The sequence below is a fragment of the Equus przewalskii genome, chromosome 10, assembly GCF_037783145.1.
Source record: "Equus przewalskii isolate Varuska chromosome 10, EquPr2, whole genome shotgun sequence".
NCBI lineage: Eukaryota > Metazoa > Chordata > Mammalia > Perissodactyla > Equidae > Equus > Equus przewalskii.
Window position 1 is genome coordinate 47,939,005 of NC_091840.1, and position 27,514 is coordinate 47,966,518.

The 27,514-nt window shown below is 45.6% G+C and overlaps 1 protein-coding gene across 3 annotated transcripts; it reads left to right on the plus strand.

Moving 5' to 3' along the window:
* Nucleotides 1-1,307: 1,307 nt before the first annotated feature.
* Nucleotides 1,308-26,645, plus strand: TEKT1 (tektin 1). 3 transcript variants are annotated; one of them, XM_070560953.1, is made up of 9 exons: nt 1,308-1,439; nt 2,098-2,220; nt 3,452-3,658; nt 11,461-11,626; nt 13,945-14,073; nt 14,585-14,728; nt 16,581-16,803; nt 25,765-25,961; nt 26,396-26,645. In XM_070560953.1, exons 3-9 carry the CDS (start codon nt 3,469-3,471, stop codon nt 26,601-26,603), a joined length of 1,257 nt encoding a protein of 418 aa, XP_070417054.1. In that variant the 5' UTR covers nt 1,308-1,439; nt 2,098-2,220; nt 3,452-3,468; the 3' UTR covers nt 26,604-26,645. The 3 variants fall into 3 exon arrangements, with proteins under 3 accessions (XP_070417054.1, XP_008517575.2, XP_070417055.1); XM_008519353.2 differs by having other exon boundaries at nt 1,312-1,404; XM_070560954.1 differs by having other exon boundaries at nt 1,370-1,404; nt 14,516-14,728.
* Nucleotides 26,646-27,514: the final 869 nt, after the last annotated feature.

A 27,514-nucleotide genomic window follows, 5' to 3' on the forward strand; every position in this document is an offset into this window, starting at 1 on the left:
GTAAAAATGAGTGTATTTGAGGAAAAACATCAAAATGATTTTACAGGTAGTGCATGGATGTTAAAAATTAAGAAATTGGTACTAGAATGACTGACGTTTGGGAAACAGCTGTATTCCAAACAACAGAAATATCAAAATCATTTAAAACTTCAATGCACCTTGCTTGAGTATCTCTACTTTGCATATAAGCTTTGGTTGTATGCTTATTAATTTGCAAACTTTAAGCCTTGTGCTGGATATCTGCTTTACATACCATTATTCCCTCCTCACATACTAGTGCCAGATATACACTGAGTAATTGTTGATAATAAGTTGTTCTATACTTCCTCTGTTGGACTCATTCCTTTGCTGGCCTGTGTGTGTGTGCAAAATTAGACTTTTCCTTTGAAAATATTTTCAAATACTTGCAATTACACTTAAACTCCAGAATAAATATCTGAAGGAGAGTTTTTTTTTTAAAGCATTCATGAGATGCAACACCATCCAAGTTTAGGCCTTTCAGAGGGCAGAACACCAGCAGAGGAGCGGTGACTCAGCTATCAGCCTTAGTTCTTCGGAAAGGGTCTCAAGGTTTTTCTATCCCCCTCCACCGTGGGGGAGTGGGAGGATTAAATTTGTATACTGATGCAAAATACAATGGTGACCACGATCATAATTCAAATAGCTAATTTCATGTACTTTTGCCAATTCTATCATGTTTCCAACAGTTCCAAGAGATTTCCCAATCTGTAACCTGGGGGGCGACTCCAGGGTCGGGGCCTCCGAAGCAGGACCGGCTCAGGAACCCGCAGAGGCAGTTGAGGGGCGGCTAGCTCCATCAGGACGCCGCCCCTCCTCACTTAAGTAGTAGAGGACGCCCCCGCCCCGCCCCGCAGCGGGCACCTGCCGCGAGCCCCGCCCGTCCGCCCGCCCCGCACGCGGGAGCCAGAGCCACCCTCTTCAGGTGTCCGTCTGAACGCAGAGCTGGGGCTGGGACATGGGCGGCTCCCGCCGGCTCGCATCCCCGGGGTGGAAAACCCGGGTTCCATGTCCAGGTTACCCACCAGCACCAGGACGGGAGACTCTCCCACCGGGCGGAGATGGAGGTGCCCCAAACCTCGCTGCTTAAATAGCGCCCCGCTGAGGGGGCGGGGATATGAATATGCAACACGAGCTCTTCCGCATGCTATTGGACAGATGGCATGTTTAATATTCATGACGCTGCCCGATTTCTGCAGGGAGCTCCCTCTGCCCGGCGAGCCGTAGGGGGCGGGCTGCACGAGGCAAGACTTCCTCTGATTGGTTGCTCTCAGAGAGCGCTTGCCTTCGATTGGCTGGTGTAAAGGGCGGCGGCGCGGTTTACCATACGGGTGGGAGATTTGAATACTCATTTTCTGTGTTTCTGGCTGCGTGGGCAGGACTCAGGTCAGCGTTTCCAATCCGCATATCTTCCCCACTGTGTAATTCCTTTATTTTCTATATAATAGTGCTTTACCGGTACTACCACCATAAAGAATATATTCCAAGCACTGTACTCTTAGTTTGGGAGCTCCAATACCCTCATTTTGTAGTTGGAGAAACCTTGCTGACTCCTAGCTCTGGGTCCAGCCACCGCTCCGGGCTAGAGACGGCGTCCGCCTAGGGGTGGGCCCGGGGCTCGGGGCCCGGCGCCTGCTCTACCTCCTCCTCAGCTGTCCGGGCTGCGACAACCCAGGAATCTCTCGTGCCTCTTCCCTGCAGCGCCGGGTCTGCGGCTTAGTAGTCCCGAGCCGGCCTACGGCTGCGAGGACCTAGAGGCATCGTTCAGCCCAACCCCACTGTAAACCTGGTGGCTCCGACCCAACAGTAGCTGTGTGGCCCGCGGTGACCCAGCCTGCTGCACGGCCAGGGCTAGATGCCGTTGTCCTGACTCCCAGCTTGGGGTTTTGGTCGCCGTCTCCTGCTTGGTGTCCGGCGTCTTCATGATAGATTGAGATGTCCGAGCATCTGGCCCTACGGTTCCCAGGCCCTATCCGTGTGTCTCCAGCGCTGGGAGGTGGGGGAAACGGAGGAACTTGCGCCTGCGCAGAGCCTTCGGGCGCTGCTGCTTCACTGCGGAACCCGCCCCCTTTGTTCTAGGGACGCGTCACCGGTTACCATGGAGACCGCGCTGTTTACCTCCCAGTTCTGCAAGAGCTCCGGACTCCCGTGGGAAGGAGGCTCCCCTCCTGAGCTTGTGTAGTAGTTCTTTGTGGCGCAGAGGTAAGTAAACCCCGGCCCCACGCCACCAACTCTTAACTGCCCTACCCAAAGCCTTGTGCCCGTTGGGATCAGCCCTAATTTAGGTCTAATTCCGACCTAATTTAGCCCTGACTTCGATTTCTCTGGAGGCTACTCAGACTTATCCAGGATTCTTGGGTTGAATTTTGAGCTCTACACTCAGACAAATTTGAAAGAGGCCATAGGAGGGAATGAAGTAGGAGACCCCATGTTGTCTAAGGCGGCTGGCAGCCTGGAGTGCTCAGCCTTGTTAGGATCGGACGCCAGTTCCATCTTTGGATGTTTGAAGGACTTCAGAGATCCAGAGGCTTTTTAGGGCAGAAGCTCAGACTTTTGGGAGGGATGTGGGTGGGGGCCGATTTCAGCCCTCTCTGAGAAAGGCAGTTCTCACTGTCAGACAGAGCTGTGTGCCCAGGAGGTAGGGAAATTTTAGTCTTTCTGTTCTGCTGGCCTCTGCCTGCTGCCTTCTTATGTGTTCTCCTTCCTGTTCTCTCCTTTTCCTTGTCCTAGGAAGGTGTTGTTTCTTTTATCTGCTGAATAGGCTCAATACCCAAGTGTCTGTTTATAGATGTCACATTTGTTCGGTTTTTAAGAAAACGTGTCTAGGTTCATCTGTTTGGCAGTATCAACTAAAACCAAACACTGTTGTATGACCCAGCAGTTCTGATGAGACATAAATATGCATGCATGTGTTCACCAAATGACGCATATGAGAATATTCATAGCATTCTCGTGATAGCCCCAAAAGGAAAGAACCCAAATATCCATAAACCGTAGAAAGATAGATAAACTTCGGTATATTCATACAAGAGTAGGCCACACAGCAATGGGAATGAACAAACTAGAATTATATGAACAATACGGATGAATCTTACAAATGTTGAGTGAAAGAAGTCAGATACGAAAGAGTACGTACTGTATGATCTCCTTTATATGAAGTTGAAAAACAGTAAAACTAATTTATAGCATTAAAAGTCAGCATAGTGGTTACGCTGTGGGGGTGGGGGTGGAGAATAGTGACTGGGGAGAAGCACGAGGTGCTGATGATGCTTATTTCTTGATCTGGGTGCTGGCTACACAGATGTGTTCATTTTGTGTCCAAATGATGATTTATGCACTTTTCGGTGTGTATGTCACACTTTAATAAAAATCAACATTTAAAAAAGGACAAAATGGCTTTCAGTGAATCTAAAAAAAGTCTGCCTTTAATCAGGGCTTTGGAAACCTCAAATGGCGAGATTGCTACAGCATCCACCCAAGTTCCTGCCCTCAGAGTGGCACATTGCCAACAAGAACCAGTGCCACAAAGCAGAGGCCCAAAGGTCCCGGTCTGAGCGCCTGGTGGCTGAAAGCCAGAGGCTTGTGGATGAAATTGAAAAGACCACAAGAAAATCTCAAAGTGATGTGAACAAGAAACTAGGTAAGATGACACACTTTGTGTATGTGTGGCGTATTTGGATGAGACTGTTGGGATTTAGTTATACTGTCATCTGCATTTCATGTTTGGGAGTGGCAATGTATTTTTCTTGCACTATTAGGGGCATGCATACTCTCCAGGTTCTATGTTTAAGTTCACTGCCCTAAGATAGAGACATGGAAACCAGCCTGATTTTCAGCCACCCATCATTCGTTATTTTACTGATTTGATACACATTTATTGAGCATCTAAGAACATCCATGGACTAAGCGCTGAGAATATCACAGTGAAGGATCAGAGTCTCTGCTTTTTAGGGGCTTCTGGCTTGAGGAGGAGAAGCACAAAAATTGATAATCAGAGTATGACCAGTTAGGTGCTGGGGTAAGGGGGACAAAAGTGGAAGAGAGGTGGGCACTGGACATGGAAAAATTTCCTAGAGAGGAACGTTTGAGCTGAGTTTTAAAAGAAGAGTAAATTTCTCTTGACAATTCCATTCTTAACAATACAATTTCAAGGGAGTGGTGGGGACCGTGGGACCCCGAGATCATGTGCTCCATCGAAGGAGGCAGCTGATATTCAACTTCGACCTGTTTTCTCTAAGAAGGAATACGGGCCCAGCATTGCCTGATTGTCTAATTTTTTTAAAGGAAATCTGAAAAGCTGGAATTTTACCCACTTTTTAAATGTTTGGAACTGATTTAATTTATTTATAACACTGGGCAGGATGAGCAAACACGTCTGTGGATAAAACCTGGTCTAAGGGCTGCTACTTTTTCAATCTCCAATAAATCAAAGCTTCGTTCAGGCCTGCAAGGTCAGATGTTAGGTTTCTCCTGATGTGTTGATCCTGGCCCCTGATACCAGCCTATAGTCAGCCTTGTCCTAAATAATTGTGCAAATCGGTAGGTGTTAGAAATGAGGATGCACCGTTCATTTTTCAAAATAATTGTGTTTCAATAGGCGTGAAAACAGTTTTCAAGGTCTTAACCTTACTTACCTTCTTCGATTTGTTGATTCATTTAAAAAGTTAGCCATGTATAATGGCATTAAAAAACATCAAATACCTAGGAATAAATGTAGCAAAAGATATGCAAAAGTTCCACACTGAAAACTATAAACTGTTATTGAAGGAAGTTAAAGAAATTCTAAATCAATGCAGGGTTATATCAGTTAATGGATTGGAAGACTCCGTATTTTAAAGATGTCAGTTCTCCTCAAATTTATCTGTAGATTCAATGCAATGCCAATGAAAATCTCAGCAAAGTTTTTGGTGAAATTGGAAAACCGCTAAAATTCATATGGAAACGCAGAGAGTCAAGAATGGATATAGCTGTGTTGAAGAACAAAGCTGGGAGACCTTCACTGTAGACTCTAAGACCTAGTATAAAGCGACAGTAATTAAGACAGTGAGGTAGGGGCAAGGATAGACAGTCACTGACCAATGGAACATAACAGGGTCCACCAGCAAGCCCACATGTACACGTTCATCTGATTTATGACAAAAGCAATACTGCGCTGTAGTGGGCAAAGGATGGCTTCTCCGATAAATTGGTCAATTGCATATTCATATGGAAAAAATTATATCCTGACGCCTATCTCATATATATATAAAAATCAAATCTAGGTGGAGTGCATGGCTAAGTGGGAAAGGTAAAACAATAAAACTTTTAGTGGAGTACATTCTTTATGGCGTGGAGAAGGCAAAGCTTTCGTATTCTGTTTTTTTTTTTTTTTTTTTTTGTGAGGAAGAGCGTCATTGAACTAACATCTGTGCCCATCTTCCTCTATTTTTTTTTTTTATGTGGGATGCTGCCCCAGCATGGCTTGATGAGCAGTTCTAGGTCTGCGCCCAGCATCCAAGCCTGTGAACCCCAGGCTGCCCGAGCAGAGCACATCAACTTAACCATTATGCCACCGGACCAGCCCCCAAGATTTCTTATTCTTAAGCAGGACACAAAAGAACCAATCATAAAAGAAAAAAATAATAAATTGCACTATATTAAAATGAAGAACTTTGTTTATCAAAAGGACTCCATTAAGAGATCGAAAAAGCAACCCACACAGTGGGAGAAGATAGTCATAATATACATATCTGACAAAAGATTGCATCCAGAATATATAAAGAACTTCTAAAAATAAAGAAGAAAAAGGCAGACAACTCGATAGAAAAATAGGTAAGAAATTTGATAGATACCTTGCGAGGAAGGAAATCTAAACAGCCAATGAACATGTGAAGAAGTGCTCTAACTTTGTCAGTCAGCAGGCATATACACATTAAAGTCACGGCTGAGATGCTGTTACACACCCACCAGAATGACTAAAAGGGAGAAAACGGAGAAGGAGGAAGGAGAGAGGGAGGGGAGGGGGGGAGGACAAGAGGGAAAAAAGAAGAAGAAAAAGAAAACTACCAAGTAGTGGAGAGGACGTGGAGCAACTGGAACTCTGGTACCCACTGGTGGAAGTATGGACTGGTGTAACTGCTTTGGAAAGCTCTGGCAGTATCTGCTAAAGCTGGACGTATGCATACGCTGTGACCTAGATCTTCCACTTGTAGCTATATACCCAACAGAAATTCATACACATGTTTGCCAAAGATATATGCTGCCATGGTCAAAGTGGTGCTCTTTGTAACAGCCCCAAACTGGAAACTCTCCACATGCTCATCCACGGTAGAATGGATAAACGGCATTATACCATATGGCAAAGAGAATGACTCGTCTACAACTACATGCAGCAATATAGATGAATCTTACAAACTTACTATTGAGTGAAATAAACCAGATACAAATGAGTACACACCATATTATCTGATTTACATAAAGTAAGGAGAGAAAACAGGAAAAATCAATCTATATTGTTGGATGTCAGCACTGATATATGGGAGGAGATAGGAACTGGAAGGGGTCATGAGAGGCCTCCTGGGGTCCTGGTTAATGTTCTCTTTCTTGAATCGGTTATTGGTTACATGGGTGTGTTCACTGTGAAAACTTATTGATTGTACACTTCTATGTGTGTTTTCTGTAGGTTTATGATCTTCAATAAAAAGTTAAAATAACTTGCAAGTTCCTGTGCTGGTGCTGAGTACAGACATATCAGACTGTGTCTGCCCTTGATACCTTGCAGTCTGGGCACCCGATACCCAGGATATGGTGGGATCTATTCCATATGAGTGGCATGAATGGAGCAGTGTTAGATTAGAGGAGAGAGCAATCACTTCCAATTGGTCTCGTCCAATGACTACCCAATTTCCCCATCCATTGGTCACTCAGTCTTCATCTGACTTGATTGCTCTACAATGCTGGATATTTTTGGAATTCCGCGACACAAGTCTCTCCTGGTTCATTTCCTTTCTTTCTAGCTATTTCTTCCTCTTCTACATTGTTGATTCTTCTTTTTTCTATTCATCCCTTATTGGTATTTCCTAGTGTTTTGTTCTTGGCACCCTGCGCTTTTTCTTCTCTTCCCTCTATACTTTCTTTCTTGATGACCTCTCTAGAAATTTTATTACTATCCCTATCCTATTTGTGCTATTGTTTTGCAAGGAGAAATCTTTGGCTCTAACTTCTCATCAGAGCTTCTTATGGAAGTGGAGGACTACTTGTCATATATTTCCACCTAGATGTCCTTCACACACTTCAAAATAAATATATCCCAAAACGAACTTGTTACTTTCCTGAAAAGCTTACTTCTATAGTTCCTTATCCTGGTTAATGGGACCAGGATTTATTCATTCAACAAATATTTATTCGACAAATATGTCTGACTGTGCTAGATGCTTAGGATTATAAAGCTGAAGAAGGCAGACACAATCTAGCAAATGAGAGAGACAAAATACAAATAAAAAGACAAGTAATAAAATTATTCCAAATTATTATATTGGACCCAATGTCAGTAAATATGAAGAGAAGAGGGAAAATTTGAATCACATTTTGGGGACAGGATCAACAGAACTTACTGAAGGATTGGGGATGGGGGATGGAGGTGTTGGCAGGGTCATGCTCTCTCTGAAGGCTCTCGTGGGAGAATCTGTTCCATGCCTTTCTCTTAGTTTCTGGTGTGGCTGGCAAATTTTGGTGCTCTTTGACTTATAGATATGTCAGTCTAATCTCTACCTTAATTGTCACATAACGTTCTCCCTGTGTGTCTCTGCATCTTCACATGGTGTTCTCCTTTCTGTGTCTTCTGTTTTCTCTTCTTATAAGGACTCCACTCACAATGGGTTAGGACCCACCCTAATCAAGTATGACTTCTTCTTAATTTGATTACTTCTGCAAAGACCCTATTTCCAAGTAAGGTCATATTCACAAGGTACCATGGGTTAGGACTTCAAAATATCTTTTTGGGGGACACAATTCAACCCATAACGGTCTTCTGTGGTCTACAAATTAAAGAGTCCTTCATGTGGCACTGAAGAAGCTGAACGTACCTCCCTACCCTTCTACATCTTTCAACTCTAATGGAGAGATCTTTCTCAAGGCCTCAAGTCTGAAGACCATATCAAACAGCTCCCCAATTCTGAAGCCTTGTTGACCTCCCCCAGCTTCCTTCCTTTGAGCCACCACTGTACTTCTTACACAGTTTCTAGTGTAGAATTGTCACATTGAATTGAAATTATCTGTTTACCTGTCTGCTCCACAGACTGTGAGTAGCGCAGAGGCTGTGACTTGCCAATGTATCTCCTGGACCTCATCAGTGCCTGGCACATTGTACGAGCTCAATGATAAGTATATTGGATTATATTGTAGCATTTATGGTGAATGGCTAGATGTCCAAGCTGATGTACCGAGCACATGAGGGAGAACAGCAGGATGGAGATAAGAGGGAGATGAGGCTGGACCAAGCCTGAGGAAGCCCTTGAATTTGGAAGGTTTAGCTCAGTAGGTAGCCAGTTAGAATTCAGGAGGTAGAGACTGAAATCTGGGAGTCATCAATAATGATAGTAATAGAAGCCATGGATGTAGATTAAATTACCCAAGGAATATATTGAAAGAGAAGAGAAGAGGGCATGGGATAAGGGGAGCAAGAGAGGAGCTGGGGAACAAAAGCTCAGGCAGATGAACAGAAAGATGAGACGAGGGTCATGGAAACAAAAGGTGACGGTTTCATGGGTGAGGAAGTCTTCTGTTGTATCAGTGGTTGCACAAATGTCAAGGAGGCTGAGAGCTGAGCAAGAATGTGTTTGAACTGGTGGCTTGAAGATTATTGGTGACCATTGAGATAGCAGGTCCAGTAGGGTAGTGGAGGATGCGAGGTGAGGGTGGAAGTCAGTTACAAAGTGTGAGGGGGGTTACTTCACACTTTGAATGCTGCATTTGTCTTCCCTTCCTTTAAAAATTGCAACAAAGTCGTATTAAAGGATTAATGGAAAGTATGCCTCAAGGATGGCAGGGTTGGAGGGAGAAGAAGGGGAGGCAACAGTAGACAAATGCTCAAGACAAGATATTGAAAGCTAGGAAGCCAAAGGTCCAGCGGTGGCACACTCAGGGACTGCAGAAGGCCTGGATGGGTGGAGGACAATGAGAAGCTAGCTGCTTCATGCTACACGTTCATGCTGCAGAAACCTGGAAATGCTCAAAATTGGAAGCATCCAATGACCTCTGAAGCTGGAGGTTCAGGATAGAAGTTGAAACAAGATTGGTTGAAAGTCTTTGTAAAGAGCCCTTCCCCGCTCTGGCTCTCCCCAACCCCAGCAGAAGGCTAACGGTGAAGGGATTGGGTGAAAGTCTACTTACTAAACTGTAATTTTCCAGTCCCTGGTCCCCAGGACACTCGTAGCCAGGTGTATATCCTCGGAGAGGAGATTAGAAGATTTCTCCACGGAGAAACTAATGGGTCTGAAAGGGAAGATCTGTGGATGCTAACATTTGGGCATCCTCCAGGAAAGTGCCCAGGCCCTGCCTGATCACGATAAGGCATTCTGGTTGACAAGCGTGTCCTTGCAGACAGAGAGTCCACTTAGCATTTGAGCATTTTATCTTAAATATGACCATATGGGGATCACCAAACATCTGAGGAAAGGCTCTAATATGACAGACACCAAAACAAACAAACAAGCAATCAAACACACTGAGACTAAAGAAACAGACAGAACACAGAGCAAAAGGAAAAATCCCCTGTGAGACCCTCAGGGGGCTTAGAGAAGACGCCGTGTCCATGGAACAAGAAGGGTCTTAAAGAAGAGAATATTCGGAGAACAAGAAAGTGTTCCTGGGAATTAAAAACATGAGAGCAGAACATTTTTAAAAATCAAAAGAAAGGTTGAATGATAAAGTTGAAGAATCTCCAAGAAGTAGGAAAAAAAAAAAAAAAGACGAAGAAATAGATAGATAACAGGAGAGAAATGATAACAGAATTCGAGGATCCATCTGGCCTCAATGTCTAATAGGAGTTCCGGAAAGAGCACAGAGAAAATGGAGTGGAGGAAATCGTCCACAGAAGAAGATAATAAAATTTCATAGAACCCAAAGAGCTAAGTTTTTACATTAAAAGGGCATGCCTAGTGTCTGGCATAATAATTGAATAAGGTTGACACCAGCGTGAAATTTCACAACACTAGGAAAATAGAGAAGAAATTCCTAAAAGCTTTTCAGGTCTTATATGCAGAATCAGGAGTGAGAATGGCATCAGACTTCTCAACAGAAACTCTGGAAACTGGAAGGAAATGAAGCAATACCATCAAAATTCTAAATGAAAATTATTTACAACCTGCAAATCTATACTCAAATATAATCAGTTGGTGAGGGTAGAGTAAAAGCATTTTCGGACTTGCAAGTTTTCAAATGCATCCATTTCTTAGGAAGCTCCTGAAGGATGTGCTTCAGCACATTGAAGGAGTAAACCAAGAAAGACGAAGGAATGGAATCCAGGAAATAGAACGCTGACCCATGAGAAGGGTGAAGGGAGTTCCTAGATTGATGGTGAAGCAGGGTCAAGGGATGAAAGACAGCCACACGGCCAACTGGACAGCCACCCACCCAGGATGGAGCAGGAGGAGACAGAGCTCGGGAAGAGAGACTCTAGGAAAGACACAAAATCAATAGGGACTTGGTGGGTGTGAATATATCGAGAGGATGTTTATAGTTCTGTCAGAAAGTTTGAAGAAAAACTAATAATAAATATACAGAAAGTGAATCAAAACTACAATTATTAACCCGTCCCAAACCCAAAAAGTTGTACAAGAAAAAAAATCTATCACAGCATATTACGTGGTTCAGGTTTAAGTAACATTTACATATTTAGGATAATATAAACAGCATGAAATTATTATTTAACACCATGGGGATATGACTACATTGGGAAGATGGAAGAAGCAGAAGCATGTTGTGTAAGTTGTGTGAGAGCAAATCCTTATCTTTCATCCTAGGAAATCAATAGATAATATTAAAACTGATAATGAATAAGTAGCTGGGTAAGCAAATGTCAGAAGAAATACTAAAAGTGTTTAAAAAGTAGTTGCTTCCAGAAAGTGGGCATGGGTAGGGGCGGGCCAGAGAATTGTTTTCAAACAGTATACATTTATATCTTTGATAAAATTAAAAGTTATTTAAAACAGTGGAGATTGAAGGATTAGAGTCAAGTGTGGAATGGTCTTTGGGTTAATTTGAGGTTGAATGTAAGAAGAAATATTTTCCTTCCCTTCCTCCCTCGGTCCCTTCCTCCCTTCCTGCCAGGAAACACTCACGAAGGTGAAGTACTGCCCCCAGTAGCACAGCCCTGAGAGGAGAAGAGCGCATCTCAGGTACTTTTACAAACGTTGGCTGCCTTGGGAGTAGATTAACCCTGGTGTGACTTCTCGTGTGCTTCAGAGCAAAGACTCGAGGAAATCAGATTCTGGAAGAAGGAGTTAGATGACAAACTTGAGCAGCTTGTGTTTGCGACCGAAGATCTACTCATCTATCAGACCCGATTGGAGAAAGCCCTGGAGAGCCTGAAGGAGCCCTTGCACATCACTCAGACGTGCCTGGAGTACAGGTGGGCAGGAGGGTTCCTCTAATGGATCATCTGCTGTGAGAAATGAAGTGCTGGGTAGGGAGCTGACTGTGCTAGGTCATGGGTTAGAACGAGGCAAATGAGGATGTGTTCTTTCAGAGCCTGACATTATCTTGGCATGCCCATGGTGCTGGGCAGTGGAAGGAGCACTGGACTAGGTTCATGTCTAAACTCTGCTCTTGACTAACTTAAATATAAGTTAAGACTACGTTTGGCTATGGGTAATTGGAAAACCGCAAAATAACATTGAACTTGAATAAGATATTTTATTTCTCACATTTAAGGAGTCTGGAGATAGTCAGTTTAGGGTTGGCATGGTGTGCCACAGTGCCAGTGCCACAGTGTCAAGTTTTCTATCTTGTGACTCCACTCCACTTGGCTTTCACTCCTGAGTTTACCTCATGATTCAATGTGGCAGCTGGAGCGCCAGCCATTATGTCTACATTCCAGCAAGTAAGAATAATTAGGATTGGCGTTCACCATTTCCACTTGCATCTCATTGACCAGAGCCTAGTCACAAGGCCACACCAATATAAACTGGGAAATGGTAGTCTTTATTTTGGGCAGGCAGAGTGGATAGAGTTACTAGAGGACAAATCTGCTCCAATACCCAGAGCTACACAGAAGCACTTTGTATTCCGGAGAACACTGCAAAAGCATCCCTTTTTATTATCATTTCTCTCCTCTGAGGCCCGTGAGTGGGATGGTCCTCTCTGGGGTAGTACTGATTTCCAGACCTGTTCCCGGTCACGGCCCTGGCTGCTGTGCCCTAACAGGTCTTCTTGCTGCCGGCAGAGGCCCCGCCAATCCAGTGCATCCTCTGCACTGGCTGTTGAGTGCACTTTTCCAAATGCAGATTTGTACAGCTCATCCCTGTGCTCAAAATCCTTCATTTACAACCCCACGCCCTGATCCCTTCAAAATAAAGTTCAAACTTCTCAGCCTAGAGAACAAAGTTGGTCACGCCTGGGCCCCCAGGGACCTCTCCAGGCCCGTGTCCCATGCCCAGCAGTGGGGATGTGCTAACGTGTACTGAGCTACTCGAAGTTTCCCCAGTGCCCCAAGGCTCCATCTGCACTGTTCCCTCCTGGAAAGCCCTGTGCCCTCAGTGGGCTTAGCCAGGACCCCCTGCAGCCAGCAGGAGCAGCCTCCCCTGCTGGATGCAGAGTCTGTGATGCAAAGGCAGAGCAGGTGGCCAGGGGCCAGCATCCACTTGGCTCAGGTTTGCCCTAAGGGTGGTTAGGGTGTCGATGTTGCTAAGTTGGTTGAGTATGTGCTTCTGCGTGCTGGGTACCGTGCTGTCTGCTTTCATAGCTCATCTGTTCCTCGCCACGACCCTACGAAGTGCTAATACAGTCATGCATCATTTAGTGACGGGAAGACGTTCTAAGGAATGTATTGTTAGGCGATTTTGTCATGTGTGAATATCATAGAGTGTCCTTACACAAACCTGGGTGGTCTAGCCTACTACACACGGAGTCTGTATGGTCCTCATCTCATGGGACCATCGTATACACGGTCTGTTGTTGGCCAAAACATCGTTATGCAGCACATGACTGTAGATCGCTCCATTTCACAAAAGAGGAAACTGAGGCACAGATAAGTTATATAGCGTGCCTAAGGCCACACAGCTGGTGTGTGGTGGAGCCTTCCTCTCTAGCACTGCCATGCTGGGTGGAAAAGGACAAAGATCGGCAGTGACTGGGCAATGTGGGCAGTAACATAGCATAGAGGTTAAAAGCACGTGTACCCCCAGTTCTGTGATGTTGGGTCCTTTACTCAGCCTCTCTGAAGCTCAGTTTCCTCTCCTGAATTCTAGAGGGTTAAGTGTGAATATCACCAGAAAAGCTCAGCACAGTGCCTGTCACACGGTGCGCGCTCGGGGTGAGTAACGTTAATGTTGGCATGATTATTATTGTAAATCTAATAATATCATAGTATGTATGATAATATAAGTCCTTGTCAAAAAACAGGACTAGGATCAAGGAGGAAACATATGTCTAAAATTCTAAGTCAAAAGACCATGTTTCCAATAAGTAGGTAAGAAGGAAAAGGCTTCAGGACTGATGGCCAAGTTGAGGGAAAAAGTCCACCGGGTATTTTTCAGAGCAAGGACCAGGTACTGGTCAGTGTTTCTCCGTTGTGTTTTAAAGTCACATAGACGCTGAGTAAGGTACATCCCCCACCACGTTGTCCGGATGGCTGAGGCGCTGCTCAAGCCACTTGTCCAGAGAGTTCTAGATGCCCAGATGTTAGCACGTGTCGAGTTGCACGTGTTGGATGACCTTTCTGTCGGTCAGGGAGAAGCGAGTGGGCATTGACTTGGTGCACGATGAGGTGGAGCAGGAACTGATAAAGGAGGCCGACATCATCCAGGGGGTGATGGCCCTGCTGACCCGCACCTTGGAGGAGACGACCGAGCAGATCAGGTACGGCTGTGCCGGGCCTGCCCTCCGCCTCTCCGCTGGGCACATCTAGAAAGGGCCGGGCCCATGGCACCCAAAGAATGGGCTTTAACCTCCTACCAGTGCCTTCCACGCTCCGAGGTGGCCCCGGGAACACTCAGAGTTGAGACCCGGACAACCTCTCCTCCATGACAGCCGCCCCCTGGTGGTGGGTGGGGATGGAGTCACCCTGATCATAAACTGGAGGACACTGGAGCTGCTTCCTGCTAGGGCTGACCTCTCACATACAGTATGTCACAGCGGTGACATCAGAAAATGTCACATTTGGAGGGAGGGACTTGAAGTCCAGGCTTGGTTCCAGGACTCTGTCACCAGGTATCTAACGGTATGTGTGTGTTGGGGGATGGGAGGTGGGGAGGAAGGGCCGACATCCTGTACTAGACCTGGCTGTAGCTTCATTTTCCAGGGTCTCCCGAGAACTTGTAGGTGCCATCTGGGCATTCCAGAGGGAGAAACCTGTACCTTCTCCCTTCAGGCTGAACCGCTCTGCCAAGTACAATCTTGAAAAGGATCTGAAGGACAAGTTTGTGGCCCTGACCATCGACGACATCTGCTTCGCACTCAACAACAACTCGCCAAATATCCGATATTCTGAGAACGTCATGCGGGTTGAGCCAAAGTGAGTGTGTCCCTGACTGCGGCTGGCTGTGCCGTCTGGCTCCCTGAAGCGTGATGTCCCAGTGCTTCTCGGGCGGACAGGCAGGACCCTGACAGGAGGCCGGGAGCTGGGAAGAGGCAGGCCTGGGGCAAAGGCATGTGCTGAGCGGTGTCTGCCTTGACACAGGGCTCCGAGGTGGCTCGGTCCTCCAGGTTAGGCCCCACTTTAAGAAGGTCTGATATAAAATCTTTAAATACTTAAAATTTGTCTCTTTACCTATTCATGTTTTTAATAAGTATTCTAAAAATAGATAAAGGCCAATTTAGTCAGTTCCCCCATCAACGCTTCCCGTGATTAACCTCCTGAGATGACCAGTGTTATCTGGATGCTCATACAAACGTGTGTATACACTCACACACACCTATTTTATTTTGTTTACAAAAATGAGATTATACTATATATCTTTTCTGTAATATATAACTTATATTTTTCAATTAACGTTACATCACAGACCTAACTCATTCTAAGTTTTAAAATGTTTTTTTTTGAAGTAAAACATGCATATAGAAAAGTGCACCAATACTAATAAACGTAGATTAATGAATTATCATTGTTTTAGTTATCTTTTGCTGTTTCACAAGTTACCCCCACACTTAGCAGCTTAAAGCAATAAACATGCATTATCTCACAGTTTCCGCGGGTTGGGAACCCGGGCACTGCTCAGCCGGTGCCTGGAGCTCGCGTCTCATGAGGTCATAGTTGAGCTTTCTGCTGGGGCTGCAGTCTCACTTGAAGGCTTGGCTGGGGTCTGGGTGGGCCTCCACTGCCAAGCTGATGGGTGGTCATGGCAGGGCTTGCCCATGTGAGCCTCTCCACGGGCTGCCTCATGGCATGGCAGCTGGCTTCTCCCACATCAAGCGATCCAAGAGAAAGCAAGAGAGAGAGAGTGCCCCAAGACAGAGGCCACCATCTTCTTTCAACCTGATCCCAGAAATGACAGCTCATTACTTCTATGTGTGAGAAATGAGTCAAAATGAGTTCATGACAGCACTCAGCGGGAGCGGGTTACACAACAGTGTGAATACAGCAGGCAGGAGTCACTGGGGGCCGCCCCAGAGGCTGCCTCTAATCACACGGTGAACCATCCCCATGTAACCGCCAACCAGGTCGAGAAATGAAACATTACCGCTAACACAGAGACCCCTGCCCTGTCCTGCTCTCCATCAGTAGCCCCGCCCTCCTCCCCTGAGATAACCGCATTCCTGACTCCTAATAGGTTGGTTTTACCTGCTTTCGTGTTTAGTCCACAGCGTCATGTACTGTCTATTTTGTGTGTGTGTCAGTTTTCTTCCAATCAACATTATTTTGAGATTCATCAGTGTTACATAAAGCAGCTGCTTGTCAAACTGGCAATTTATTCCTTTATTTATTTATGTCAGTATGGACGCGCGGTTTCCTATTTTATTCAATGTGTTACAATTTGTTACTATTGTTATATATTTTGATACTCAAACTGTCACTACTTGTGTGATGTTAACCAAGTTGCTCCATCTTTCTGAGCCTCAGTTTTCCTCATCTCTAAAATGGGGGTTATGAGCATTAGCTCACTAGGCCGTCGTGAGGATTAAATGAGATAATGTCTGTGAAGTGCCAGCCCAGTGCCTGGCACAGAGCAGGCAGGTTTCCCCAAAGCGACAGCCATGGCCCCTGACAGACCACTGTTCACTCTGCCTAGAGATGGGGAAATGGTCTAGGTGCTTCTGACGGTGGAGGTAGCCTTAGCTTCCAGTGGGTTTCCAGGAGCCTGTCCCCTCCCCACACCCTCTTTCCCCGCCCGAGTGTGCTGTGACTGAATGCACGGCTTCTGTTTCAGCTCTGTGAGTCTGGAAGACTGGCTGGACTTCTCCAACACCAACGTGGAGAAGGCTGACAAGCAGAGGAACAGCTCCCTGCTGCTGAAAGTGCTGGTGGACCGAGTCCTGTCACAGACGGCCAGCGACCTGCACAAGCAGTGTGATGTGGTGGACACGGCCTTCAGGAACGGGCTGAAGGAGACCAAGGGTGCTAGGGACAAGCTGGCTGATCATCTGGCCAAGGTGAGCTCCCTGGAGGGAACGAGGAAGAGGACGTTCAGAGTGGACGTCTTCACCAGGAGACCTGGAAGGCCCTCCGGGCCGGGCAGCTGCCTCTGGGCTGTGATCGCGGGTAGCTAAGGGGTGAAGGTCCTTCCCATCTCTCCATCTTAGCTGCTGTCTTTGGGCTTTGGGGACTAGAGTGGGACTTGATCCTTTTCTGGGTCTCCTTTGTCACTCATTGCTGCAAGGACAGGCCGTCCCCTCACTCTGGGCCTCAGATCCTCTTTATGTGAAATATGGAGACAGACTATACGGTTTTAGACATCCTTTATGACTCAAGTTCCGTGAGTTGAAAGCAACCAATTTGTCCAAACCCAGCTGCAACTTTGGGATTCTGGCGGGTTGTCCCTCCTGGTTATGTGGTGTGCTGGTAAACTGGCTCTTAGGAAAAACCAAAAGGCCCTGATTTGTAGAATTTACAGATTTTCGTGGTGTAAATACTTCCACCATGGTCACTTTCAAGCTACCCGTTTAACGATGGTCTGGAGAAATTCCTGAATATTTAACAGCCAGAGCCCACATGAGCCAGCTCCGGCACCCCTCCCTCACCAGCAGGGACCCTGGGTCCTGAGCGTGTAGGACCACCCCACAGGCCGAGCTCAGGGACACTGAGAAGGAGAGTCTAGAGGAACAAGTGCTGGATTTGGCCTGAAGATAGGCGGGTCTGAATCCCAGCCCTGTGACAGATCAGCTGAGTGCCTAAGCAGCTCCCTCGAGCTCTCTGAGCCTCATGCCTCACCTGTAGCGTTGGCACAGTAACAGCTGCCTGACGGGGCCCGCTGTTAGCCCACCCCTTGCATTTTACTGATGGTGAAACTGAGACACAGAGAGCAGAGGGTTCCCCAGGGGGCAGCGCTGGCAGCCTGGGACCAGAGCCCAGGCCTGCTCAGCTCCCAGAGCCCTGTTGTCCTGCTGGTGCATGCGCACCTCGCTCTCCTGGAGCCCGGAGTCCGGTCGTAAGACAAGGTTTACCGGCACGATGAGCAGGACAAAGCAGAAGGTAGTCATGGGTCACACTGCAATGTTCAGCGAAACGATCGGTGGATGAGCCTTGAGGGTGAGCGTGTAGACTCCAGTGTAGACAGCCCTGGTTTGAACTGGGCTTCAACACTCGCGTGTGATCTCGGGGAGCTTACCTAATGTTCTGTGTTCTTTTATGAGATGGTCAGTCAGGTGCAGCTGTAGGAGGAGACAGAGAGGAGGCCCAGGAGAGAACAAAGTTTCTTATACTCACAGATCCTAGGACAGGAGGCAAGGCTGCCGTGCAGGGCCACATGGGAAAGACACTAAGGTGGTCAGGAGGCGGATGACAGGAGTGAGGGGAAGGATTGGGCCATGGCTCTTCCTGGGGTTTCCTCAGGACACGCACGGCAGGGCAGGGGGAACAGTTTAAGACCCACTAGTTTGAACCATTTCAGTGGGCTTTGGGCTATAGAGCGGTCCCTAGTTGCTGGATACCTGGCCCTGAGATGATGGCAGAAGAATGTCGCCACCTGGGGTGTAAGGGCCAGACAGAGCAGGTCCGGTTCTGGACTGGTTAGTCTGCGTATCAAAGGCATGCTCAGGCTGGGTCCTCTGCCATCTCTAAGCATTGGCTAGCCCAGGGAGGCACAGTCTCTCCACCTAAAAAGGTTTTTAAGGTGTCAAAACATCATAATATACAGAAAATATAAAATATTTACAATATACTTAAGCTTCCTGTTTCTTGGTTTCCTCATGGATAAAACAGGGACAGCAACAGTGCTCACCTCCCAGGGTTGGCCAGGCGATAATTAGACAACCCAGATCAAAGACCTGGAACAATGCCTGGCACATCTCAGTTTTATGTATACACACGCACACATAGATATAATTTGTCTATATATAATCAGTATAATATATAATCAGTAAAAATTGGCTAATGAATAACAATGATAATAATAAAGGTAGCCAAAGAATATTCCAGAGTCTTCCTGGTGGAGTGAGAACTTAGTCTGGGCCTGGAAGGACGGATCTGAGATGCGAAGGCAGAGGGGAGGAGAGACCGCTGTCAGAGGCCAGAAGCTGGTTTCTGCCGGAGCCTGGAAGAAGCCCAGTCCTGCTGGAGGAGGGGCCCCTGCAGGAGCCAGGAGCCGTCCGGCTGAGGGCTTGGAAGCGCCGTCTAAAGTGAACATCCAAGATGGTCTGGACTGGCGGGAATGATAGACTAAAACAAATTGGGTGAGATCCAACAGGGACAAAAGTGAAGTCTTTCACAGGGGTCTAAAAAAATCAATGATACCGGCACAGAATGGCTTAGGGGCAGCAATATGAGTGAAAAGATTTTAGTGGAAAGGAAATTTGGAAGAAACCGTCCATTGGATGTGGAAGGTAACTAGAACCTGAGAGTCGATGGTCCTCTTCTCTGTGGTGGTGAGGCCCTACACTGATAACGAGAGTGATGGCCACGTGTACCGAGTGCCAGGCCCAGTGCTGGGTGTGCCATGTATATGCCTCTATGCCTTAGCAACCCTGAAATGGGTAGATAGCGTTATCATCCCCATTTCAAAGATGAGGAAACTGAGACTGAGGAAGGTTAGCTACTTGGTCAAGGCCTTGTGACTAACAGGTGGCAGAGTTGGGTGTTGAGACCAGGTCTGTCTGACTCCTGAGCTTGCACCTGTCGCTCCCCAACACATTGTGGTGGAAACGCAGAGACCGTGTCCCCTTCTGGCCTCATACCGCAGGAGGGACCAGGTGGCCTCAAGAGCACATCCAGGGGGCAGCCTGTGGAAGGAGGGGCGGGGGCAGGGGCTTTGCAACTGAGAGAACCAAGACTAGGGCAGCGTTGTCCAGGAGGAATATGATGCAAGCCACACGTGTCAGTTTAAATTTTCTAATAGCCACTTCAAAAAGTAAAAAGTAGTAGGTGGAATGAACTGTTACATGTTTTATTTAACCCAATATATCAAAAATATCTCTTCAACATGCCGTCAACATAAATAATTAATGAGATATCTTCCATTCTTTTTTTTTTTAAAAACTAAGTCCTCGAAATCTGCCATGTGTTTGACACTTACAGCACAGTTCATTTAGGATGAGGCACATTTCACTGCTCAGTGGCCACAGGTGGCTGGTGGCTACTATGTTGGCACGGCTCAAGGGGAACAGGGTCTCCTTCCTCAACTGTGGGAAGCGTTGTAAGTGGGTTCATGTAAGTGAGATGAGCTAAGAGATGGCAGCCACGAATCAGAGGGAGCCTGGAGAGAGAACCAACATTTAATCTGAAATCATTTTAATATTTGGAAGAGTCACAGCCTAAGAGACAGAGAGGATATGAAAAATAAATGCAGGGTTCCATCAGTTCGGACGGCCTTAGGAGTTTGCAGGGGGAAACTATTTACATCTCTTAAGAGCAAAAACATTTTAAGATTCAATGAAAAGGCACAGCCAGCTGGGTGAGGGTGGCGTTATTCTGGGAATGGGAGGGTTAGGGAATGTGGACATGGAACGACTGTGAGACCACTGTCCCCATTTGGAGACACGGACTTAAGTTCTATGAGAAAAGGCTCCTTCTGTTTATCCTCTGCTTATCCTCTGGCCAGAAGCTGCCCTGGCTGTGAATTGACTCAGCTCAATTTGTAGCTGAGAAGACAGCTTCAGATTAAAGGGTACAGTAACCCCCATTTTATTTTCCATGACACAATTGTTTCCTTATTGAGCAAAGCATATTTTAACCCCAGCAAGATTTAGAATTAAGAATAGCAATGTTTAAAATAACCTAACCCAGGGTTAAGATTATCTTAAGGGGTCAGCAAACTTTTTCTATAAAGGGTCAGATGGTAAATATTTTAAGCTTTGTGGGCCTAGAGGCAAAATCAAGGCTATTGTGTAGGCATTTACATAATAAGAAAGAAAACAAATTTCCACAAATTCTTATTGACAAAATAAAAAATATAATAACAATCATTGGATATAGTTTTTATAGGTCTACTGATGAGAAAAAGGGCATTTTTGGGGGGAGGATGATAATTTCTTTTGTGGGGGTTCCAAGTCAGTATTTTCTATCGAAACCTATTGCAAATGTTCATCTGTTAATGCTAATCTGTCACGAGATTTTAGATTTTGTCTCTGAAAATGTCTTTCCCTTCAGCTAGGCATTGGCGAGTAGTGATAACAATCTATGAGCATGCGATTTTAATCGAGCATGTTCCTCGCTTGGAAGGCATTTATAGAATCCTGTTAGATTCTTGCCTGTCAGCATGGCCTTTCATTTCAGATTAATCACTTCTAGTTGAAGGAGGGGTGGGAGCTCTTCAATTGCACAGTTAAGTGGATTTTGAAATATGGAAATTTCGTTGGCACTTTCTTTGAGGTCCAAAAGACGCTGCCGGAGCTTGGGAAATATTTCTTCTGAAAATTTGGGTGGCAGTGGAGGTCTTGCTTCTTGTGTTAATTTCTGACAGCACAGGAAGTGCTTAGAGCAGCTTGATACTGCTTGTGATTTCATCACGTTAGTTGTTGGAATGACTTTCCCGCAGTGCAAGCTTTGCATGTTAGTCCCATCCTGCCTGATGATTTTAGGTTGGATTCGTTAAGAAATATTATTAAGTCTGGGGCAGAAGCTAATTTCCAAAACCATTCAGGGTTGGTAATAGTGGTTGAGGGTGGTTTCTTTGCTCAGAAAAATTGCAATCTTGGTGTTGAGCTAAAATAAACCACGAGAAAATTCTACTGGGGCTAAACCACTGAATTGCTGAGTAGTGGGGCAAGTCAGGATATTCAGCTTCTGTTTCTGACAGAACTCACACAAATGGTGATGGTCGAATCCGTGAGAGCTAAAGAAGACACTGCTGACAGTGCTGGTTCAATAACGTGTGCTAGATCCAAAGATTTTCTGCAGGGTACTTTCTGATGAATAATAAAAATGAATAACCATAGGCTTGAAATAACTTCCATTCCCACCAGCTCTGTAAATACGTTCAACTGAGCCTTTTTCTGCTCAGCACATATTTGTACCATCATCGGCTGTAACACTTCATAGCAGATTCCACTTCAGGTTGTATTGACTTCATGTTTTCTCAACTTTTTGAAAACATCCGCACCTGTAGTTATTTCATGTGACTGTTCAGAGAGGCTAATTGTTTAGTCACTTCAAACTCAGTGCTGGCTCCTCGAATAAACAGCCACTGACAGCATCAGAACACCTGCCAACTCAGGAAGAGCAAAGGAAAACCATCCGAAATCACATACCTTGTTTTTCAATTGACTATCGATGTTGTTCCCAATGTCCTTAACTCTTTGAGCAACTGTTCTTGCGGAAAGACTAATAGGCTTCAACAAATTCATACTCTCTGGACACCCTCCTCCGCTCCTGCGATCGAACATGATTTAATTAACTCGCCGTTGGTGAATGGCTTTCCTTGCTTCGCTGACAAATGAGCCACTTGGAACCTTCGTTTGATCGCAGCCCCATTTTCATTTTTGTGAAGAAATTCGGCAGTGATGCGATACCCTGTTTTGAATTTCTAATTTTTCAGATCATCGCTCTCCTGGGGATATTGTGAGGGGTGCTTAGTCTGGTGATGTTGACGTATGTTGTATTTTTTAAGCACAGCTGTAGTGTCGTATGTCAAACACAGTGCTCTGCTATCTAACTGATAACAAAACTGACACTTCGCTGTGCCTTAAAAGTGCAACACATGAGGCCTACTCTTCTTGTTTTAGCACGATGGGTGTGCACTAGTAATAAAAAATAAGATAAGATGTCACTGTATAGTGATACACATAGCTCTTGGACAGCTGTCCAGTTGTAACCGTGTCACTGGGACTTGTATTGCTCTGGACAGTGGCGCCAAGCAGTGAGAGCGTATCATGCAGTCTAGTGCACATTATAGTTCAAAAGCAGCCATATATAAATGAATGAGCGTAACTGTGTTCCAATAAGACTTTATGGACACTAAAATTTGAATTTTATGTAATTTTCACATGAAATATTATTCTTTTGATTTTTTCAACCATTTAAAACTGTAAAAACCTTTCTTTTAAGAAAATGAAAAGACAAGCCACAGACTGGGGGAAAATACTTGAAAAACACATATCTGATAATGGACTGTTATCCAAAATATGCAAAGAACTCTTAAAACTCAATAATAAGAAAACAAACAGCCCAATTAAAAAATAGACAAAAGATCTGAGCAGATACCTCACCAAAGAAGATATACAGATGGCAATTAGGCATATGAAAAGATGCTCCATGTCATATGTCATTAGAGACTGCATATCAAAACAACAAGATAGGGCCCAGCTCCATGGTGTAGTGGTTAAGTTCAGTGGGCTCCACTTCAGTGGCCTGGGTTCACTGGTATGGATCCTGGGCGCAGACCTACGCCACTCGTCAGCCATGCTGTGGCAGCATCCCACATGTAAAATAGAGGAAGATTGGCACAGATGTTAGTTCAGGGCTAATCTTCCTCAGCAAACAAAACAAAGCAAAAAACAAAACAACGAGATACCGCTACACGCCTATAGAAAATCCAAAACCTTGGTGACGCCAAGTGCTGACAAGGGTGTGGAGCAACAGGAGCTCTCATTGTTGCTGGTGGGAATGCAAAATGGTGCAGCCACTTTGGAAGACAGATTGGCAGTTTCTTACAAAACTAAGCCTATGCATATGATTCAGCACTCTCACGCCTTGGCATTTACCCAAATGTGTTGAAAACTTATGTCCACACAAAAACCTGCATGTGAATGTTTATAGCAGCTTCATTCATAATTGCCCACACTTGGATGCACCCCGTTGTTCTTCAGTAGGTGAATGGATAAACAACTGTTACATCCGTACAACGGAATGGTATTCAGCGATAAAAAGAAAGGAGCTATCAAAAACTACAAAAAGACATGGAGGAAACTTAGGTGCATATCACTAAACGAAAGAAGTCAATCTGAAATTCATACTGTGTGAATCATGCTGTATGATTCCAACCTTATGACATTCTGGAAAAGGCAGCTCTACGGAGATTGAAAAGATCAGTAGCTGTCAGGGCTTCAGATGTGGGGTGGGAAGGGAAGGAGGGGTGGCGTGGAGGCGCACAGGGGTTTTTTCGGGCGGTGACACCCATTCTGTATGATACTGTAGCGGTGCTTACGTGTAATTATACATTTGTCAAAATCTATAGAATGTACAACGTATGGAGTGAACTCTGACGTAAACTATGGACTTCAGTTAATAATAATGTGTCAGTATGGGTTCATTAATTGTAACAAATGTACCACACTAGTACCAGATGTTGCTAATAGTGAAAGCTGTGTGGAGGGAGAGAGGGTATATGGGGACTCTAGACTTCCCGCTCAATTTTGCTGTAAATCTAAAACTGCTCTAAAAAATAAAGTCTATTAATTCAAAGAAAATTCTTATTTCACAATCTGTACAAAACAGGTGGCAGGCTGCATTGGACCCATTTGCCATAGTTTGCTGACTCCTGACCATACTTTACTGAATCCATAGTGTTAGTAGTTTTGTTTTAAAGAATCTGGGCATTTGGGATATTTTAAGTATTTGTAAAATTTAAGAGAATTTGGCCTGTTTTTAAAAAAATTATGACTTAAAATATGTAATTAAATAGTTAATTTAGACATATGATTTTATGTTGAAATTTTAAGTTTGAGGACAGCATTAAAATATGTAAGAGAACTTAAGGTTAATCATTTTTACTAGTTTACTAGACTGACAAGATCTTTTAAGAACTCCAGAAGGGCTTGTTTGTGAAGACAATTCAAGTATTTTTAAAAAGTTATATATCAAATTTAGAAATTCTATATATATGTTATATATAAGGTTGATAAATGCCGCTTTAAATAAATGTTCAAAGGATTTTAACCAAGTTTGAAGTGGGAGCAACTATTAAAATCAATTAAAGTGATTGTTAACATTTGCTAAATTTAAACATAGTATAATATCTGTGAATTGAACTTGAGAAAAGCTTAAGAAATGTTGAGAAAAGGCTTAAGAAAACCAAATGCAATATGTGGACCTCATTTGGATTCTAATTTGAACAAACCAACTCTTACAAAAAAATACGAAACAATCAGGAAGGTTTGAACACTGGATATTAGATATCATTAAAGGATCATTCTTTGTGTGTGATAAAGTATGTGTGATGTTGTAGTGATGTTAAAAGAAAAAAAAAGAGTCCTTATATCTTAGAAACCATACTCAAGTATTTAAGACTAAAATGATATAATATCCGGGATTTGCCTTACAATAGTTAAGCTGATGGGCAGGGTCAAGGAGAGGGGGTTATAGATGAAGCAAGATTGGCCATGTATTGATCACTGCCGGAATTGATGATGGGGACATGAGGTTCATTATACTATCCACTGTTGTGTAGAAATTTCCATGGCGCAAAGTCTTTAAAAAGAAAAACTTAAAGAAATAAATTTTCAAACTCGTTAAGTATTAATCTAAAAACCCAACTAACTTCTACGTAATCTTTTCTGGCACAAAGCCGCCATCAAAGAAACCAACAAAACTCAGGTTAAACTGCTCACTCTCCTTCTTCAGGTTTCTAGGGGCAGAACTCATGCTGGCCCTGGGTTGATAAGGAAACAGGCAGCTTTCTGCTCATGAGGCAAAGGTACTTCGTACCACGGTAAATGGGCAGCCTCCAGCCTTTGCTGAGGGCCTTCTCCAGGGACTTCACATTATTTGGGAAGGCGATGAGGTAACAACGGCCGGTCATGGGCATCCCATCTGTGGGGCTCTAAGGCTGGGTGAGTTACCTTGCCCACCAGCAACCACTGCTATAGGGAAGAGAGGTCAGACTCATTCTAGGGCCCTGCTTGGGTAGAAATCAGAGGTCCCCTCTTCCTGGCTTACATGATCACAACAGGCCTCCTGAGGGTGCCTGCTGTTGAGTTTTGAGGAGCACCCCCGACCTCACCTACTCTAATCTTTTTTGTAAGGTCATGGAAGAGGTTGCTTCCCAGGAGAAAAACGTGGCTGTTCTTGAAAAAGCCATCCTTGATCAAGAAGGGCCTGCTAAGGTGGCTCACACACGCCTGGAGACCAGGACACATCGGCCTAACGTGGAGCTGTGTCGCGATGTCGCGCAGTATAGGCTGAGGAAGGAGGTTCAGGACATCACCCACAGCGTTGCAAGGTAGGCGAGCTGGTGGGCAGACGGCCCTGGGGCTTCCTTTAAGCCTGGACGGGGAGCAGGACTGGGCGGTGCCAGCGTGGGCGAGCCCTCTGTGCGTGAGTACATTTACGTGCATAACGTTGGACTTCCTTCCTAGGGGGTGGTCTCTCCTAACTCCAGCTGGTTGCTGCCATGCAGGAAAGGGATCCCAATGTTTAAATTTTTCTAAAGTCCAAATCCAGATGTTTTGGTAAAAACCTACAGTTTTAAATGTTGGCACTTCATCGGTTTGTGTGCCTTGTGAATCTGGCCCGTGGCCACCAATCTGAAATCTCTGTCTTAAGGAGGAGAGAGGGAGAGGAAGTATCCATTTGGCTTCTGCACTGAATACATGAATACATTTCTTTTTCCCCTGCAGAGCAATATATTCCCTTATTTTCTTTCTCTTCTCCTAGATTGAAGGAAACATTAGCCCAAGCTCATACAGAGCTGAAAGGGCTGAATCGCAGACAACTCGCTCTGCAGGAGGAAATCCAGGTCAAGGAGAACACCATCTACATCGACGAGGTGCTGTGTATGCACCTGAGGAAGTCCATCCCGCTGCGGGATGGGGATGACCACGGGGAGTGGGCCGGGGGCCTCCGTCCGGACGCTGTCTGCTAAACGTAGGGATAGTTCAGATTCTCATTAAACCGTGTCACCAAACGGTAGTACAGGACTCTCATTTCAGGTCGGCAGCACTTGCAGTGAGCCCGGCACCACCTCGTGCCCAGGATTCCAGGCCGGCCGGGCAGCCGAGATTCGGGCGCTCGGCTGTGTGCTGCTGCTGCTCAGGTGCTGTGGTTGGTTAGCAGGTGAATGCCCTGTGTTAGCACAGGCCGTTCTTAGACAATCACAGGACTTGGGGCCTGGCAGAGGGGTCCAAGACGTTTGTTCAGACTTATTTCAGTTCAGTAGTCGGGCTGGATCCCCTATGCAGACCATGCCCGTCTGACTCATGAGAGGGCAGGCGGACACTTCTCTTGGCTCTCGAGATTCCTTTTCCCTGGAAAACAATGTGGTGACTGCTGACTTAGACCCCCGCTGGTCCACGGGAAGCGTATTCAAGTCACAGGAACTTAGATGAGAGAGGAGTGGCCCTGGGCAGGAGTCCCCTCAAGCCTTCGCCCACACCGCAGGCATCTCTCTGGGCCTCTTTGTCCTGGGTGAGATGAAGAGGACAGGACAGGGCCAAGGAGCCCTCCAGCTCTTAGAAAGTAGACCTAGTGGGAGGCGTTGAGGAGCCGGTGGGCCAGTATGCTGTTGCTGGGCTCACGGGGTATGAGGGTAACAGAGGACATCTCTGTTCACAGGTTGGAGCGGGGGCTCAGAAGGGCACCAGTGGATATGGGTGTCAGCTGTGGGGAGGGTAGCTCGGGCAGGAGGAGCTCTGAGTGACACTCTGGGAAGGCGGGAGGCGTCAGTACCCACAGGGCAGGGGTGGGGCGGCTTATGGAGGGTGCTTGGCAAGTGCTCAGAGCCCAGTGACTGCAGTCTGAAGATTGCCAGCCTAGGAAAGAGGGGGCCGCGCTCCT